The following is a 17,397-nucleotide window of genomic DNA, read 5'->3' as shown; positions in this document are numbered from 1 at the left end:
TAACCCTTTTGAGGTTTTCTTCTTTTTCCAAGCGCCGCCGGGCAGCATATCTAAAGTGGGGAGCACTTGTTAGTTATTATTGGAGTAGTTGGCCATTCACTTTACTTAGCCCTGCTTGTGACAGAAAGTATAAATAGGTGTCTCGTCGCCTCAGTACTTAAATAACCACCGAAGCATCTTATTCCCCGGTTATACAAACAGCATGAAGGTCACCACTTTTGCCGCTACCCTCCTCACTGTCGGCTTTGCAGCTTATACAGCTGCTGCTGCGTGCTGTAACGTTAAAGTATGTGATGGGTTTGGCCTCAAGGGCAATTGCAAGAACGGCTGCTACCCTTACCGCAAGTACGTCAACATCAACAGAAGCGGGCTTCGGTCATCAATCGGCTCTGGGAAGACTGGCAAGGAATGTGCTTGTACCTTCGGCAAGGATAAGTACGTATACCACGAATTACTGGCCTTACCACATCAAGCTAACACATTGAATAGTGGATCTTGTATGGTGGTTGATGTTAAGGGCAAAGACGCACCTAGTCATTGCCTCACCGGTATTAATAGGCTGTACTGTTGGACGAAATAGGGGAGATATAAGCTATATTCAGGTATACATTAGGGAGGAACAGAATGTAGGATGCAGAAAACAATATCCACCGTATTGTTCCTTCTGTCGTTTCATAGCTGGACTCATCACATTATGTAAACATGCCACGTTTTGCTACAGGGGCATATCAGCATAAATGAAATGGGAAGCAGCTGCACACTCTGGACCAACGTCCATAAGATAAGAACAGGCTAAACTTACGTAACAGGGGCTGGGACTTACAACTATCCCTGTCTCATGCTGGGTGAGCCTTGTATTTGGTGAAAACCTTCTTGACAAACGTCAATCGAGCGGGGTAATACGAGATGCAGGACAGACATCTATCAGGTATAACGGTGACACCGAACTATTAGGGTGCAGGGTAAAGGTCTAGGCCGTAATTAAAAAAAAACATAAACTCCAGACTAGGTTCTTCTTCATGCTGTCCGTACACGTTTAACTCCGCGTGCCCTTCCGGCACTCTTCCTTTTCAAGCTTTTCCTTCCAGATGGAAATTTCCTCCTACGGTACAAGTAGACGCTAACACCTGACGGGATTGGCTTGCTTATTTGTGTAGTTAAAACAGTCCTAGTAGCCTTCCAATGCGCTGGTTATGATGGCAGTGAAGGAGGACCTGTTGATAAAGGGTGAGCAGGCATTCCCTTCGTGGGTCCGAGACTTAGATCTACATAGCTTGGCAAAAACAAAAAGGAAGTTCTTCTTGCTACATCATGCCTTTGCAGCATCAGCAGCACTCTAGAGTAACAGACACAAAGCTCACATGATTGGCGAATAAAGATACCTCTGCATTCAAGATAGACCTTACAGCTGCCCAGTATTCTTCACCCCGAAGCGGAGCCACCGGTCATCGATGCCCCCATAGCGATCAAACCTGGATTCATGGTGGCTACGCCGACGACCGCAGAAGACAACACCAGCCACAACGCCCAGGATCGCTACCCCATCTCTCATTTTTTCCTTCCTCCGAGCTTTCTTCTCAAGCTGTAGCGTAACATTCTCTTCGTGCATAGCTGCTGTCTTCTCCTCATCGATACGCTGCTTCTCAAGTTCCGCCTTAAGCTCTTCGGCCTCTTTCAGTTCCTGCTCTAACCTCCGCTGTTCCATCAGGTCTTCTTGATCTTTGATCCTCTTCTCCAAACTTTCTACCTCAGTTGCAAAATGTGCTTGGGCGTCTTTGAAACTCTCCTCGTCCTCCATCTGCTCACGACGTGCAAGCGCATACTCGGCGGCCTTCTCTTCGAATGCCGCTATCAACTGCTGTTGCTCTGACGTGGCCGCTGCTAGTCGCTGCTCATACTCGGCTTCCTTTTGCTCCATCAGAGTTTACAGCGAAATCTTCAGCTCGTGCTGAGCTTCGCTGTTTCAACGAGACGCTGTTCAAAAGCCTCCTTCTGCGTGGCAAGCGTTTTGGCCAATTCCTCATCGGACTGTCGCATCATTTCTGCATGCGCATTCTGGAGTTGCTGAATCTCTTGCTGCAATTCGGCCTTTGCAGCGATGATCTCCCTTTGAACCTCGCGTCCAGCTCCAGTTTTGTCTAGCGACATGCCCTCATCCACCAGCTCCTCTTGGATCTTGAGCATGGCTTTGCCATTTTCTTTGTGAATTTTGATGATCTTGTCAACCACCGTTTGCGCCGAGTCTTTGGTCCCAAGCCACCTGACCACTTGACTACCGCCCGTGTGCATAGCACCCCAAAACTCGGATCTAGCAATAAGCTCCTTTTCTCGTTGGTCGCCCACCTCTGGGACCGTTGTGTCCAAAGTATCCCACATAGATGTGCACAAAATAACATGACCAAAGGCGTTCTTACCACAGAGCTATTTGAACATGTCCAGGTTCTCCAGTGCTGTACCAGATACTCTGTTGTCGCTAATACGATGTAAATAGATAATGCCATGTAACGCACCACCTCCCTCCTACGATTAGTATCATATCGGCTGAGCTAACACGGCAAAGAGACCTACCGAGTGCTATCAAAAGAAAATTTTCAATATCGATCACCTTCCAGGGCGGGTTACATGTTTATTGTTTAGTTCTGACGGAAAGACGCTGTTTGTGGGAATGGAAAAGAAGACTATCTGGATTTACCGCCACTATTCCACCGAAGAATGGCGGTGGCGCCATGTTCAGATTCTGGTCTGCACTAATAAAATTTCTAGGATATTTTCGAATTCTAGTGAGGCAGTCGAGTGTCTTGCCCACAGCCATGACGACGTATACCTTCTTGCTGGCTGCGGGAACAAACTCATTCGCTTCATATTCGACCCTTCAAGTGCGAAGTATAAGGTAAACGATATCCGCCAAGAGATCTTCAAAGATTTCGGCGAGTTGGAATTTTTGACGTTATGATCAGACAAAGAAGACTACTTGGTCTGTGGTAAGAAAAGCAACAAGTACGAACTGTGTTTCTACAAGCCCAATTTTGGCCTTTCTGATATCCCAATGAAGTGCCTAGGTAAGATTTCTATGCCTGAACTGAACGCAGTCAACCTGGGCCATCATTTTACGAGTGGCCAATTTGCAGTAGGATATGTGAATGGAAAAGTTTTTATGGGCAAATTTGACGAGGCCAGGTCCACGATGAAGCCGAAAATGTATACGAAGGTTGAAGGCTGTGTCACGTCACTCGCCTGGTGTTACGAAGGGCGGCTTATGATCGGCACAGGGACCGGATTCTGTATATTCGATTATATAGCTCGTGTTTAGTCTATGATTCTTATACTAGCTTCTTAGGAGTTGAGCTAAGAACTAGAAAATATGAGAGTTAAAATATGTCACTACACATACTAGGCATAACAAGACCAGAATTAGAAAAATTAAATATTTTAAATTATTATACCTTAGCCACTGAGAAGATGCAAAAGTGTACTTAAGTTAAGGAGGACGTTTCTGATGTGTTGCTAGCTAATATACAGGTGACATTCAATTATTGTCTTAGTAAGAAGTGACTTGATCCGGTGTATCGTCTACTTATATATCATTCAAGAATATCAGCTCTTGGCTTAAAGGTCTAGCTCCGAGGATTAGGTCTATACGTTTCCGGTAAAAATAGCATGTATTTACTGTGTCCCATCACCCTCAGGCTGCAATTTCCAAAGATGCCTAACCTATCTTGGCTGAAGACTTAATATAATCATCTGATTGGTGCAGTACCTTTCCAAAGAGTATAAATAGAAGTAATAGCCGTTGGTGGCGTTGGATATCAGCTTACAACAAAATCAGGCTGAGAGCTATAGACGATCACTGGATGATTAAATGAGGGATAACAAGCAGGCTGGTTACACGAGATGCTCATTGGGCCTAATTGTGTCCAAATGGGCTGGCGTGCATTGAACTATTGTTTCTATTTTCAGCTCTTGCAAGGAACTATTGTTTCACCGCGCTCATGATATGACGGGATCGGGGCATTGATCAACAGCCCCCTCCTCCGATTGCAATCATAAACATTTCCTTCACTCTTTCCTTTTCACAGTTCCTATGTTTAGTAACCACAGGAATAGATTTCACCTACGAAAACTTGAATTATCTGCTTCCATCCTTCTGAAAAGTACCGATGGCAGCAGCCCACAATGGAAACTTCTCCCCGGGTCGCCTTGATCGGGACAACGCAGCAAATGCCCCAGAGGTCGACCCGCGATATTTCGACATGCACAACAAATCACCAGACCAGGTCCAAGTCCACGTTGTTACACAAAAGAAGCTGCCATTCGGCTGGAGCCTTTGGGCACTACTTACTCTAGCCGCCCTCATCTCTGCTCTTTGTATTGGCGGTGTCGTGGGTGGAATATTGAGCAAACAATTGGCTGATTGCAAGTAAGTTTAGTTTTTGACCCTCACCTTTTGACCAGCATGCTCACGACTTGAGTTTTATTAGATCCTCACTATCCCCTACCACTACTCAGACTTCGTCTCCAGAAAGCACTTCGCGTCCCGCTGCCGAGGCTGACGACACCAACGGCTACGCACCTGTTCTTGCGAAGGACATTGTTAATCTGACCAGGCCGGATGAATGTGCGAGTCCCGGAGGTCCCCATAAGATTCCATCAACCGGTGGACTACTGTACACGTATTACTGCGACTTCAATGCACCGAGCAGCAGCGAAATCCACGACCAGCAAAGATTCCTGGCATACACACTCCGCGATTGCATTGATGCCTGCACGAATATGAATCAGCTGGTCAAAGACGATCATGGCAAAAATAATTCCAATAGAACCAAATGTGATTCTGTTGTGTTTTCATGGGCATTGGAAAAGTATTCGAGGAATCGGAACGGTAACTGCTGGCTGAAAACTGGTCGTGCAGCAGAGAAGGTGGAGTTCATCTCCGTTGGGAATATCTATGCTGAGGCACCGTAGTGATTGGCAAAATGACATTCAGATGTTGCTGGGGCGCAGAGTTAATTATATTGGAAGTAGTGTTGAGGTATTCCTTGTTAGGCTTGGCGATTAAACAATGTCGGTGTAATATATATTATGATTTCTTTGAATCTCCGATATACTTTCTTAATTGATTTACCGTCCTGTCGAACCGTTTCTCGAAGAAATGCAGGCTAACTGCGTTGTTACACCCAAACTCAAGCGTTTGAAACTGTTATATCTACGTTTCTAAGAGCGCCGATTTCCAAGTTAGCACCTTTTGCTTTGAGCGTGCAGTTGCTGTCAACATGATTAGAATAAGAGGTCTTATTCTCAACACGGAAAGTGCAATCCCGATAAGCACATGGGCTTCCTTGCTACTAAAGATAAAAGTACAATTGGTTAAAACTATCTGTTGCAATGTTCCACGTCTTATTCGTAATGTTATAGACTGACTAACTGACCAATAGGTTCATTGTTTCAGGGCGCCTGGAGGTTAAGGTTCAAAGTTGACCCCTTCAGGGTAGGATGAAGCGTAGCCCATCTCACTTGAAGTCGCCCGTATCCACCGAACTCTAACCATCGCTAACATAGCTGTAAGTCGCCCACAAAAGGCTGCTGTAAAAAACACAGGAGCCTTCCTCTTCTTGCCTGCCTAAAGGTTAAAGAAAGAAGAATTTAAATTGAATACAGCTTACCAGCACTATACATAAGCTAGTTCAAAGATTATATGCATCTAAAGGAAACGGCCGTGTTGAGAAATTTAACGAAGCCGGGTAATTGTAAGAAAGCCGGGGACTGCACGTAAGATTCGTTCCATCTAACTGAGTATCTGACATCTGGCGGTGTGAGATCTTGATTGTCCAACCAAACCAACTTGTGGGCACATTTGTATTTTGTGCCTTGCACCGACAGCTAGGCAATCTACCCGTAGATCGATGATTAGGATTTCAGTCCACAGGTACTGTACGCTAGACTTGGCTGATCTAGACGAAAAAAGCTTGGCATTACAGAGTGGTTTAGGCTGCCTGCATTTAAACCTTTCCATCTTCAGAGCTTATTCATCCATCGACAGCTGGCTACTGATGATTGGCAACCCTCCTCTGTCTTACAACGGGGTTGCTACCTCCCTACAATATCTGATTTTCAACCACCATGTTTGCGACAGTCTAATTGACCGCGGGAAGTCCAATTCGGGCTTCAATACTCCTGTTGCGTTTTGACAGTGCGACAAGGTAATGCCCAAATAGCTGCCGAAGATGCGATTCGGCCGCTCGGCGTATCACTTGTCTCAGTCCCAGTCTTCTTATCACAGATAGTAGAAATATCATTGGCTTAAACTGCCGGTGGTGATATTATATGTCTTAGACGTGATATCATAGACTTACTGATGGCCTGGACTGACGAGTAGGGTCGTTCTGTTATCTCGCCTTGAGGTCAAAGACAAGGGGATTCACCTTGTCGATATCTTAGAGGCAATAAGGATGAGCCGACGGAACATATTTTGAATTTAGTTCGATGTGAATCTGCGATGTTTGCACTTGAAATCACAAAAGCTTATTCGTACGCCAGGTGTTAGCTGAAGAGTGGCAAGCGAGAAAGGTAGCAGGGACCCTCACACCCTGGATTCTATCTATTGGCACCTAAGACTCCACTATCTACTTATGCTAGTAGTTAACTAGAACGGAAAGGCAATCCAAAGTGACACAACATCCGAAAACAGTCTCATTGCAGATATTTGCAGTGAAGAGAGTAGCGTAGCGTACTTCCTAAATCCTGTCGTTGAAATCACGCTCTAGCAAACGGACACCTTCAAAGATCCTCCCGATATCTGTTTTTTCGATCGATCCACAATCCTGTCGAACCCTTTCTATAAGCACTCGCAAGAATTGAACAGGGCTTTTTCGAAACTTCGATTTGTTCACTAAGCCTCCTTCTGTGCCTGGTGGGATAAAGCCATCTGCGCCGAGAACAACATCATCATCCAAAGCGTCCCGAACCAAGCCAAGCAGATCGCAAATTCTCGTATAGTCTTTAAAGCATGATAGGTACAGTTGTCCTGAAAAGAGGTTCAGAAATAACACTGCCTTCCTTGGGATAGCGTCTGCAGTGGGGTTTCCTGATACACGGTAGAGCTGTAAATGATCGAGGGATTGGAATGCAAGATTTACCCTTGGAGCATAGAGATGTAAGCCCACAAATTGAGATCGTTGGATCAATGGTAGAAGTTGTTGAGCCTCAAATGGGCTGATAATCACGAGGTAGGTAGTTTTGGCTTGATACTTGCCGGCTAGGATCCATTGCACCGGACGTTGGAACGAGTCCGAATAGTTGTTAATCCCGAAAGCCCCTTTGACTGTTTTGGCAAAATCCGGCGTGGCACGTATGCTGCTGGGAAAGCTTTGGAGATTGAAATGCTGCGCTGCCGATGTGCTCTTCAGGACGCGGAAGGCAGGCACACACACAGCCTTGAACGAAGTGGAGACAGGACCCTCCAGTATCCAATCCCGTAGAGGCTCACTAATGGAATGTGGTTCCGGTTCTGCCGCAGGTGGTTTCTCAACTTGTCGTTCTTGCTCCGTTTCGGGAGAAAGCTCTCGTTCCTGCTCTTCCTGCAATGATGCTGTATGAAGTTCAGTTAATCCAAAATCGTCGCAGCGAGCTCGAAGGACGTTGATTTTCAAGTTATTAGCCTTTTCCAAGAATGAATCCAAGTTAACACGGCCGTTTCTCGGACGATAGCGTTGGTCCAAGCTCTGAGATTCGTCCTCCAGAAATTGCCCAGCCCATTGAGAACCATCACCGACTCGATATTGGGACCAAAGAGCTTGCTGCCTGCTGAATCGAACACCTTGATTAAGCCATAAAGGAATCGCCTTGCGCAGGTCGAGACACGTTTCGGAAATGACCCAATTGAGGACATCAGATATCGTGATTTCACGATTGCCAGCTTTTTGCTGAGACTTTAGATTGCCGATCTTCTGCTCAATCTCCCACGGCACGCAAAACTGTACGCTTTGACCCTTTCCAAGTTTCCGCATCCGCATACATGCTGGAGAATGATTAGCAATGGCCTGATAGTCACCCGTCCTTACTTACCCTGAACCAATCGATCCTTTGTCAAACCAACACCCAACGTGACTACTGCGCGGTAGCTGGGTGGAAGCTTGAGATCTGTTCCCCTGGTATGAGACTCATCTAGAAAGACAAGGCAGCGATCAAGCTGCTCGGAAAATGGCGACATTTCAAGATCCTCAACCTTGCCAGATCGATCGAGCACGACGATCTCATCGTCGTCATTGAAGCAGATGACTGCCTGGGTGTTGTTCTCATTTTGATACTGCGCCAGCCACTGTTTCGCAAACTGTAGATTAGTGAGATCAATCACCTGAGCACCAACATCCAAGACTACACGTGTCTGTGTATCCATGCCCGATATCATATGTAGAAGCATCTGGCTGTTGAACGGGGCGCCTTTGGCTTCATCCGGTACCAAAGTGACCCCATTCTGCGGCTGCAACAAATAGCCAAGCACGAGGGCATTGGTGTGCTTCTGTTGTGGGAGGTCGAGTTGCTTGATGTCAGTGGGAAGGACGTATCTTGAATCGTTGGTCCCACTAAATCCAGTCGTAGGATGATCCTTCACCTTGCTAAGGTCCCAGCCCGATGCTGACAATTTGTGCGGAAATTCCTTTGCCTCCTTACTGAACACAAGGTGGCTCAGGTAGTAGTCAATTGCCAACTTGGAGTAGCGAAGGTGCGGATATATCTCGTCTTGGAACTGAGCTCGGTCTCGTAAGCTGACGCCTTCTAGAGTCTTCAGCGGCGATGGTAGGGTCGGAGCGGTTCTCGTCCACTCATGGTATTCTGTTCTCGCATTGTCCGACTTTACAAGTAGACGAAAGGCAGACAATAGGGATTCCTGATCCAAACCACCGTAGTAGTAGGTTAAACACGTAAGCGTAATCACAACATCTGGATGGCTGAACTCAGATCGTGGGGAAGGGCTGTCTTTGGCGCGGAAAGGAACGGCCAGCTTGGTCCCTGATTGACGTTGAGGATCGACACCATAGTTGACTCTCCATCTCTTCTGGCCCAAGGCAAAGGCGAGAATACCACCTGCAAATAAGCCACGTAAGAGTAAGACGCGGCCGACAGATGCCCCATCGAAAAAGCGGCTTGTCTCGACTAGGTCGATATCCGTTTGCGTGACCTCCCATTGAGTGATATAACGTTGGACAGCCTTCCTGAACGTCTCAGGCTGGTGACTGATCGGAAATCCGTACATGCCTTTCTTGCAAATGTGTGAAGCGACACGATGAAGGACCTCCTCTCCAGCATCAGCCTGTAGAAAGCGAACTGTGGGGTATTGACCTTCGCTCCGATGATCAAACTCGAGTGACTTCGAAAAGAGCGGCTTGACTTCACCAGCGACTTGGGCCACGAGTCCCAGTATCTCTTGCACAACTGACCATCGACTGGGACTATCTTCGATTGAGCACTGCTGTCCCAGTGTGTATATGAGCTCGAACTTGACACTGAAGTTCTCATCGCTTTCGTCCACGATATCACGAGATGCGTGATCAAACAGGTCTCGGATCATCCTGAGACGGCCCGCTGCTCCTTTGTTACTGTTCAGGTGGCATTCCAATTCCATAAGCTGTAGGGATAATAAATGCTCCGGCTGGACCATTAAGATGCCACCTTCAGCCATGCAGTCTTTGACCAGCCGGTGAATCGAGTCAGCTCGCTGTGCATCCATTCTGATGTCTCTAGAGAATGGTAGGAGGTAGACTGGTCGATCAAGCAGGCCCGCGAGCTTCGATACAAGCATCTGATGCATCTGCTTTGCCTGCGGCTTAGCAACAATGACACGGACCATTTTGCATCCGTCTGCTAAAGCGGTAGCGACCATTGGGACAATCACGGTCGATTTGCCCTCGCCCATGTTTAACTGCATAACAGCATTTTTCTCCTCTGGAGGATTGACCATGATTTGAGTGACCTGCTGTTGCACGTCTCGAATCATGATCTCGCTCTCACATTCCAGCAACAACCATTCTGGATGATCCCGAGCCTCCCAGGTGTCATGTCCTGGATTCTGGAGTTCGCGAAGAAGGTCTACAGGGCTAGACTGGAACCTCATGAGTCGCTTAGCCCGCTGAACAGCGGCAATACAAGTTGCCCACTGTATGATAGCCATCTTCCAAGTCTCATTGAGGCGTGAAAAGTGTGACGGCTTGAGTTGCTGAAGTATAAAACTTGCTGTCATCCTTGGTAGGTACCTAGAATCTGACAAGATAGATTCCATCAATTTCGGCACCGAGCTTCCATCCCTACGGGTGAGCTGAGTTCGAAAGATGCCCTGAATCAGATTTTGATCGACCTTTGTTGCGTGTTTCGTTTGACGATCTAGGTTCTCCCGAAATAAATAGCCAAGTTCATTACTCTGAATGATTTCAAGCTCGTTCTCAGCACGCTCGGTTAAACTTGAGACACTCTGGCGCAGCTCGTTCAGATAGCGGTATTGGTAAGGTAATTTCGCTTGAAATTCGAGGTCATCAATGATGCCGGTCAATTTATCCACGGTGCCGAGGTCCTTGTTGACCTCTTGAAGTGAGACATTCACTACTGGTAAGATAGAGACATTGTCGTCTGAAATTGGGTTGCGAAATAAATCATCAGTAGATATGAATCCCAGTGGTCGGTGCTGTGAAGGCGCCGTTACCCTTTCAGGTTGCGACTGGAGCTTGAGAGCTTGAATCGGCACCTCGTCTAGGCGATAGTAGATTTCTTGAAGGTACTCCTTGAACCTTAGGTTCTTGTACCACGAGGACCACTTGGGCATGAGCTGCTTCATGGCATCTTTGCATTTGAGATAGGTATCCACTTCACTCCCTTGCGGCATACTGGGGACTGCACAAGGCCACTGTTTACACAGTTGGCTATTGAAGGATTTGACAGCATGGCTTTTATTTTGATCGCATTGTCGTCTTCGTCTGGCCAGTAGCTTTTGTGAAGTTTCACCTGGCAGAGATGGAAGAGAGCTTTCGGGACATGATGCAATGGGTCGCCCTACACTTTGAGCTACCCTGTTGACATCGGGTTGGACGACTCTGTATCCCTGCTGCAGATCAAATGAGAGATCAGATGGCAATGGTACTGCTGAGACTAAATCAGATTGTGCCATCATCAACAAGGCTTGGACGACTCTAGGATTGAAATGTTTTGAATAAGACATAGTGGCTATCCAGGCCATCAGCTCGAACCTGTTTAGCCATTGCCGTTGTTTCTGGAAAGCATAGTGGATCTGACACCAATTTGAAGAAAGAAAAGTCTCCGTCTCTTGGAGCCATCTCGAGTCATACTGCATGGTGCTCTTGGGTGGTACTCGTCGCGGGTTCTCCACGGGGGCCACAGAAAGACGCTGATACAAAGACTCAGGGAAATCAAGACCAACTTTCTCGATCATGCAAGACTCATTATGATAAACCCGGAAGGCAATCTCTTGAGCGCGGAGTGATCGGGCTGATAGGTTCCCCTGGGTCCTTGGGGTATATATAACATCATGTTGAGTCGTGAAGTCTTCGGCACCGAATCCAGAAACATGTGCGGTAGAACCTCTGTTGATTGCTCGTTCAACCAGGTGGATGTAAGAGTGATTTGGGGAGGCTGGCACTTCATGCTTGGGATAAAGGAAACAAATTTCTCGACATCTCGCAAGGATTTCGAGCACAACTTTGTAGAAGCGATCATCCTGAGACATACAGCTCAGCTTAGAAGACCACTTGGTGACCTGCATCAGTTTCTCATTCTTTGGGTAGAAGGAGCGTGTTGGTGATAGACTGGTGATACGGCCGAGGATGCTGTACGAGGTTTCAGTCAAGACGCTAGGAGCACGGACTATCGCAGATCCCATGATGTCCAAAGCTTCTTCGGTTCCTGTTCGTTCAATGAAGGGATCCGGACGACAGAATGATGTAAGTGCGTGGAGATATGCGAGGTAAAGTCTGCTCTCCGTTCTGGTGCTGCCCACAAGTCGACCGAGGAGATCATCGAGCTTGTAAGCCTGTACACGACGCGCACTGCCATGAACCACTTTGACCACCGCATGCTTGTCGGAGTGGTCGTATATCTTCATCTCATATTGAACCTCGCCTTCCGGAATGAGGACGGACCTGTGAGCTGGTTCCATGATACTGGATAATACCAGTTTACTTTTCAACCCCACCAGTGTCCCTGTAGACTGATCCGAATCGATGTGCATGTCGCGGAACTGCCGGGAATGGATCAAGACACCTCCCAATTTGTAAAGAAATTCCAGTCGCAGTTTTGGAATGCGAATTTCGGTAACCTGCTTGACAGCATCATAGACCAAGTGAAGTCCCAGTGGTGCTTCAAGAGGGTCGAGGATCGTTGCGATACGCTTGGCTAACGTGCTTGAGGGGGCAACGAGGAAAACATCATTTCCAAGGCTTAGTTTCCAATTGCCCTCACCTTGCCTGAACTTCCAGCTCTCCTGATTATTTGGAGCCCAGTGATCCTGCAGTTCACAGAACTCGATGCCCTTTGATTCGTGCTGGTACCAATGAGCGAAATTGTCAGCTAACTGGTCAGGGACTTTCCCTTTCAGCATTCTAGATGGAACAAGATCTAAAGCCGCTTTAGATTTGTGAAGATGAACCAGAAGGTCCTGGCCTTGCATACCAAAGTGAACGGTATAGCCCAGAAGCTTTCTGGTGGCGCTGAATCGCATGCCTGGTGCATCACTGGGCATGACATCCAAGATCATCGATCCAAAGAGTCTTCCGTAATCTTCGTGGATGCTATAATCACGCGGCAGACGTGCCAAAGGGGCGCCATTGACCAGGAGTTCGCCGGTCAGGACGTTCAGGTTAACTTGTCTTCGGCCAGAGTTCGTTTCGAGCCAATAGCATGTACCAGAGGCCAAGGACCAATCTGCTGTGCGAGAGAAGTCTGGCCAGTTTCGCTTGATCGCCAGGTCAAGACATTCGTTTCTCCGAAATACTACTTCATAGACAAGGGTTGAGTAAGCGAGATGCAGGGTCTTTTGAGTTCTGTCTGTCATAATACGTTGTAGGGCGCTTTGGGATTTATTCTTGGTAGGAGTCGCATTGTAGATGGCCATGGAGCACTCAAGGAAAACAGATGCCTGTTCTGAGGCCATGAGAATTTGCATCAAGTGCTTATCGTCAACATGAAATGTCTGCAAACATATCATGGCAATGTCAAGGACGGACTCCAAAAGCTCCTTTCGTTGCATGTCGTCGGCCGTGTCTTGGACCTTTTTGTTCAAGGTCAACAGCCACTGATACGAGACATCTCGACAATGGGCTAAGAGCCCTAAAACATCTTGGGATAGTTGTAGACTGGCCAGAGACAGGAGCCTAGTTGTTAGAAGTGTAAAGGAACACAAAGCGGCGTGGGACTCCCAGTTCTTTTCAATCCTGGACACCGCATCAGAGAGACCCTTCAACAACTGACGACCAAATTCCAGGCCGGTGAGACGCGTATGAGTGTCTCGGGTATTCTGCGAGACAGTGCTTGGGCCAGCCTGTAGGCTCATTTGAAGCAAGAAGATGGCCGTCTCTTCTTGGTTGAAGTCAACGGTGGGCATTGCGAGTTGGGTCAAAATGCTCATCCACTGCAGACGATATCCGTACGGTAAGACAGCCAGAGCCTTGAACTCTCCCAATGTCATATGGTCGGGGCATGTATGTTGACTTGCTATCACCTGATTTGGAGTCTCTCCATTAGGCTGAAGCCACGTGTGGACGAGGAATCGAGTCAAGGCTTGGGCGCGATCGGGAAGTTTATAAGTGCACAGGTCGGACACCGCCAATGATTCGGTAAATGGAGAGATGAAGCTGCTATTGTCACGATCGTGGTAATGATAGTTGAGGCCATTTTGTACATGGACATCTGCCACACCACTGACCGCAATGGACTTTCTACTTCGATGGGTTTGAAGATGGGGTTTTGTCTCTGATAGAAGGTGCACTCGACTCGGCCAAGAGTTGCACCAGGCAGAAAGACCGCTGTACGAGTCCAAAGAGTAAGATAAACTGGGGCGTTGCCCAAATGACTTGAAAGACATCACGTCATGGATCATATAATAAGTAACATCCCGCCACTCTGCGAACGGCTGAGGGATTCCCAATTCAAAGACTGTTGCCTGGGCTTGGAGGTTATTGGTGGGCAACGGCCACTCGTGCACCGTTATCTGAAGGTTGTTTGCCTGATCCTTCAAAGAACAGCGATTGCAGTGGGGATCGTGAGTGGGAAACGTCACACCCAGTTCAGTTACATAAACTTGCCTGCAAGGTGTGGAGTTATACCGTTGCATCAAGTCATTGTATCTGGTTTTGAGTTGGTAGAACTCTTCGATTTTGGCTTGTTTATGCAACTCAGCCTTCTCCTCGATCCTCTGTTTCTTGGTCTGAAGCATTGAGGAAGATTGGAAATATTGCACAGGAAATGACATACTAACGCCAAAAGAGCGAAAGACAGATGGTCTATTTGATGCGCCGTTGCGGCTCGCCAGATAGCTCTCAAGACGGTGAAGTCTTGCCATATCTACCTTGGACTGAAGCAGAAGTGCTTGCCAGATCATGGTGGGCACCTCGGAATCGTATTCTTTGAGCAGAGGGTAGTGGTACAATGCGGATCTGTCGGCTCCTACCCAGATTTCGCCGATGGTTAGAAGCATTTGTGATGCGCCTTCTGGACGGCCCGAGTAAAAGTCTTTTGCTCTCGAATGATAGATTTCAAGCAGAGCTTTGAGCGACCCGCAGGCTGTTTCCTCCTGAATATGCTTTGTGATCCACTCATCGAGATTTGTCTGGACCCAAGACTCTACCATTGCAAGGCTGAAGGAGAGGTACGACCTATCCTGTGGGATACAGACATCCGGAAGGATATAGGCGTCCAGGGGTCTGATGTGGGCTACCGGACGGAAGGTTGAGGTGTCATCGTTACTACCACGGCGTTGGATAGACGCAATGAAATTGTCGATATCTGGAAGGGAAAAGAAAAAACGGTCTTGCGTCTCCGACGAGGCCAGCGTGTTGATATCCAGCTGCGGCTCGGAGTAGCTCCGGATTCGTTCCCATCTCACATCCAAGATCTTTGAGGCCTCAGACACGACAGCCTGGACGGTTGAAAGCCATTCGTCGTCGCGAAGCTCTTTGAGTTTGCAGAGGCGATGAGAGATCTTGGTCATCATGATGTGGAGCACCTCGCTCGAAGCAGATGCTTCATTTGCTTTGATGAGAGCATGTGCCATTAAGAAGACCATGAAGCGTTTGTAAGTATCGTCCGAGCCACCTGTAAGGCGCGTCATTGTGAGCTGCAGGCCCACACGGATGAGCAGCCAGGTTGGAGATCTTCGCCACGGAAGCTTGCTACTGTTGTAGCTGGTTTCCTCACGCGTGTTCTTTCGGATGCCATTGATGTGGGCTTGTACTCCGACACCCCGGAGGAAGCTTGTCAGAAGCTCATTCACTATCATTGGATCTGTAGTTTCTCGCTCTTCGTGGTGGTCCGCCCGAGACTTTCTAGCCGTTGGCTGGGCTTCAGCGACTTTCTGGTAAGACATCTTGACAAGTGTGTTGGCCAGGACTTGCTGGAACTCCTTATTGTCAAACTCCTTGTCGGATATCTTGGTTGCGGTGTCGGGAAACTGGCGAACCAAGCGTCCCTTGGTGACCATGGCCGCTGCGTTGGTGGGCGACAGCTCAAAGGTTTCGAAGCAGACCGAATCTTCCATTCTGCGAATGAGCAGACCTGCATTCTGTGCGACAACATGAAAGAGTGCGACAGGGTCTACAAAATTAGTTTTCAGCCTGAAAGAAAAGGTAATGTGAGCACATACTCTCACGAGAAAGTCTTCTCAAGACGCTCTCGACGCCATCTTGATCCAGAAAGCCTTTGACGTCCGTCGTCAATTGCATTTCTCGCAGCATGGAAATTGCTGGCTGGATGGTCGCCGCATCTTCCTCAACCAATACGTCGGCAAAGCGTCGTAGAGACTGCTGGACAAATTCCATCAGAAAGATAGTTTTCAAAACACTTGAATCATCACCACCTGGCAGCTTCGGAGGCAGAAACAGGTGATGGAAGAGGTATTCAACCTGGTCCTTAATGTTGACGAAGTCCATCTTGGAAGCAGACAAAAGGTTTCGAGGAAATGGTAACAGGTTCGTTTCAAGGTATGATTCGAATAGTTTGGGTAACACACGTTCATCAATATTTGTTAAAAAGGCTCGACGGATGAACGATCAAACGAGCAGGTATGAAATTGGTTTCGTCGACGCCGAGAAGCCTAAGCCTAGGCAGCCTGATACGCCTGGTCGGCCTCCCGCATTGATAGCGGCAAGGCAACCCAGGTGCCAAGACTACTATTGATGCTACAACGCCACACTGCAATTCCTTTATAAGCAGGCCGCGACAATTTATCCTATCCGTATCAGTTGTTGGCGGCTGAAGTCGTTCGGAACAATGACATTTAACCTTTTCTTCAACCAAATGGCATTTTCGAAGTACCATGAATCTGTTGCTTCTTTTCGGAGGCATCAGTAAAATGGCATGCATATTGGTTGGTATTGGTTGGGCAGTCATGCATTGCAGACGCGGGAGGCCGTCCAACAACAGCGGGTGCGTGAATCGAATTTCAGGCTCAGATGACAGTCTTGCTTCTAACAATTTCTATAGATCTTCCAGACCGATATCGCACATTTCCTACCTCCGAAGAAACGTTCCTGCTATGGTTGATTAACTGATTCTTTGTGACTCCGATACATTGGAAACCACATCGTTTCTGGGTACCTGATGCTTCAACTGACACGGAGTTATAAAGCTCCATACCTCTCTCAGCCACTGGGCTGATTCGGCATTAGATGCGTTGAAAGGTCCCCGCTGCTGTTACGACTTCAATTGTTGTGCGGAGGGACTTTGAAAGCAGTGTGTTGTTTTAATTTGTCTGCTTCCGTGGTTCGGCCAGTCAAGAATTTTAGTTACAGAAACTTGACAGATTAATTGATCCGATAATTCACGACATTGACGACAATAGGTTGTAGTTCGTTTAGTCGGTCGTTATTTGGGCAGCATCAAGATGGTTGACCATCAGTTCTTAGCTCGGCTATGAGTTATGGCTCCTTATAGCCCAGCTCTTATATCTATAATACTCTGATCCGGGCCCAAGAGGCAACAGCAAAGACCGCCATGCTAATGAGAATGACCTCTGCTCGGACAATAGGCGCAGAGCTCGAACTATTCTTTTGACTCTTTTTGAGAAGCACGTTCCCCAAAGCACGCAGACTCGAAGTCTGCACTGTGATTGACTTGTCGCATGTTTTCTTGGCAAGCACCAGATTTCTGAAGTAGTACTTGTCCGGCTCGTCGATGCCAAACCAT

General features: G+C 47.6%; 4 protein-coding genes across 4 annotated transcripts; 2 read left to right on the top strand and 2 right to left on the bottom strand.

The window, feature by feature from the left end:
* Nucleotides 1-202: 202 nt before the first annotated feature.
* On the top strand, nt 203-580 carry FIESC28_05320 (uncharacterized protein; the record flags this gene model as incomplete). The annotated part of the gene is made up of 2 exons (XM_031159467.1): nt 203-435; nt 490-580. 2 exons carry the CDS (start codon nt 203-205, stop codon nt 578-580), a joined length of 324 nt encoding a protein of 107 aa, XP_031016538.1.
* Nucleotides 581-1,402: 822 nt separating this feature from the next.
* FIESC28_05319 (uncharacterized protein) lies at nt 1,403-2,728 on the bottom strand (the record flags this gene model as incomplete). Its single annotated transcript, XM_031159466.1, has 3 exons — nt 1,403-1,912; nt 1,969-2,421; nt 2,693-2,728. 3 exons carry the CDS (start codon nt 2,726-2,728, stop codon nt 1,403-1,405), a joined length of 999 nt encoding a protein of 332 aa, XP_031016537.1.
* A 1,429-nt stretch (nt 2,729-4,157) lies between these two features.
* Nucleotides 4,158-4,962, top strand: FIESC28_05318 (uncharacterized protein; the record flags this gene model as incomplete). Its single annotated transcript, XM_031159465.1, has 2 exons — nt 4,158-4,417; nt 4,479-4,962. 2 exons carry the CDS (start codon nt 4,158-4,160, stop codon nt 4,960-4,962), a joined length of 744 nt encoding a protein of 247 aa, XP_031016536.1.
* A 1,769-nt stretch (nt 4,963-6,731) lies between these two features.
* On the bottom strand, nt 6,732-16,142 carry FIESC28_05317 (uncharacterized protein; the record flags this gene model as incomplete). Its single annotated transcript, XM_031159464.1, has 3 exons — nt 6,732-8,014; nt 8,062-15,807; nt 15,857-16,142. The coding sequence occupies 3 exons, from the start codon at nt 16,140-16,142 to the stop codon at nt 6,732-6,734; spliced, it is 9,315 nt and encodes a 3,104-aa protein (XP_031016535.1).
* Nucleotides 16,143-17,397: the final 1,255 nt, after the last annotated feature.

Source organism: Fusarium coffeatum (genome assembly GCF_003316985.1).
Source record: "Fusarium coffeatum strain FIESC_28 chromosome Unknown BRIP53273_contig_113, whole genome shotgun sequence".
Classification (NCBI taxonomy): Eukaryota; Fungi; Ascomycota; class Sordariomycetes; order Hypocreales; family Nectriaceae; genus Fusarium; species Fusarium coffeatum.
This window is presented reverse-complemented; position numbering and strand designations above follow the sequence as displayed.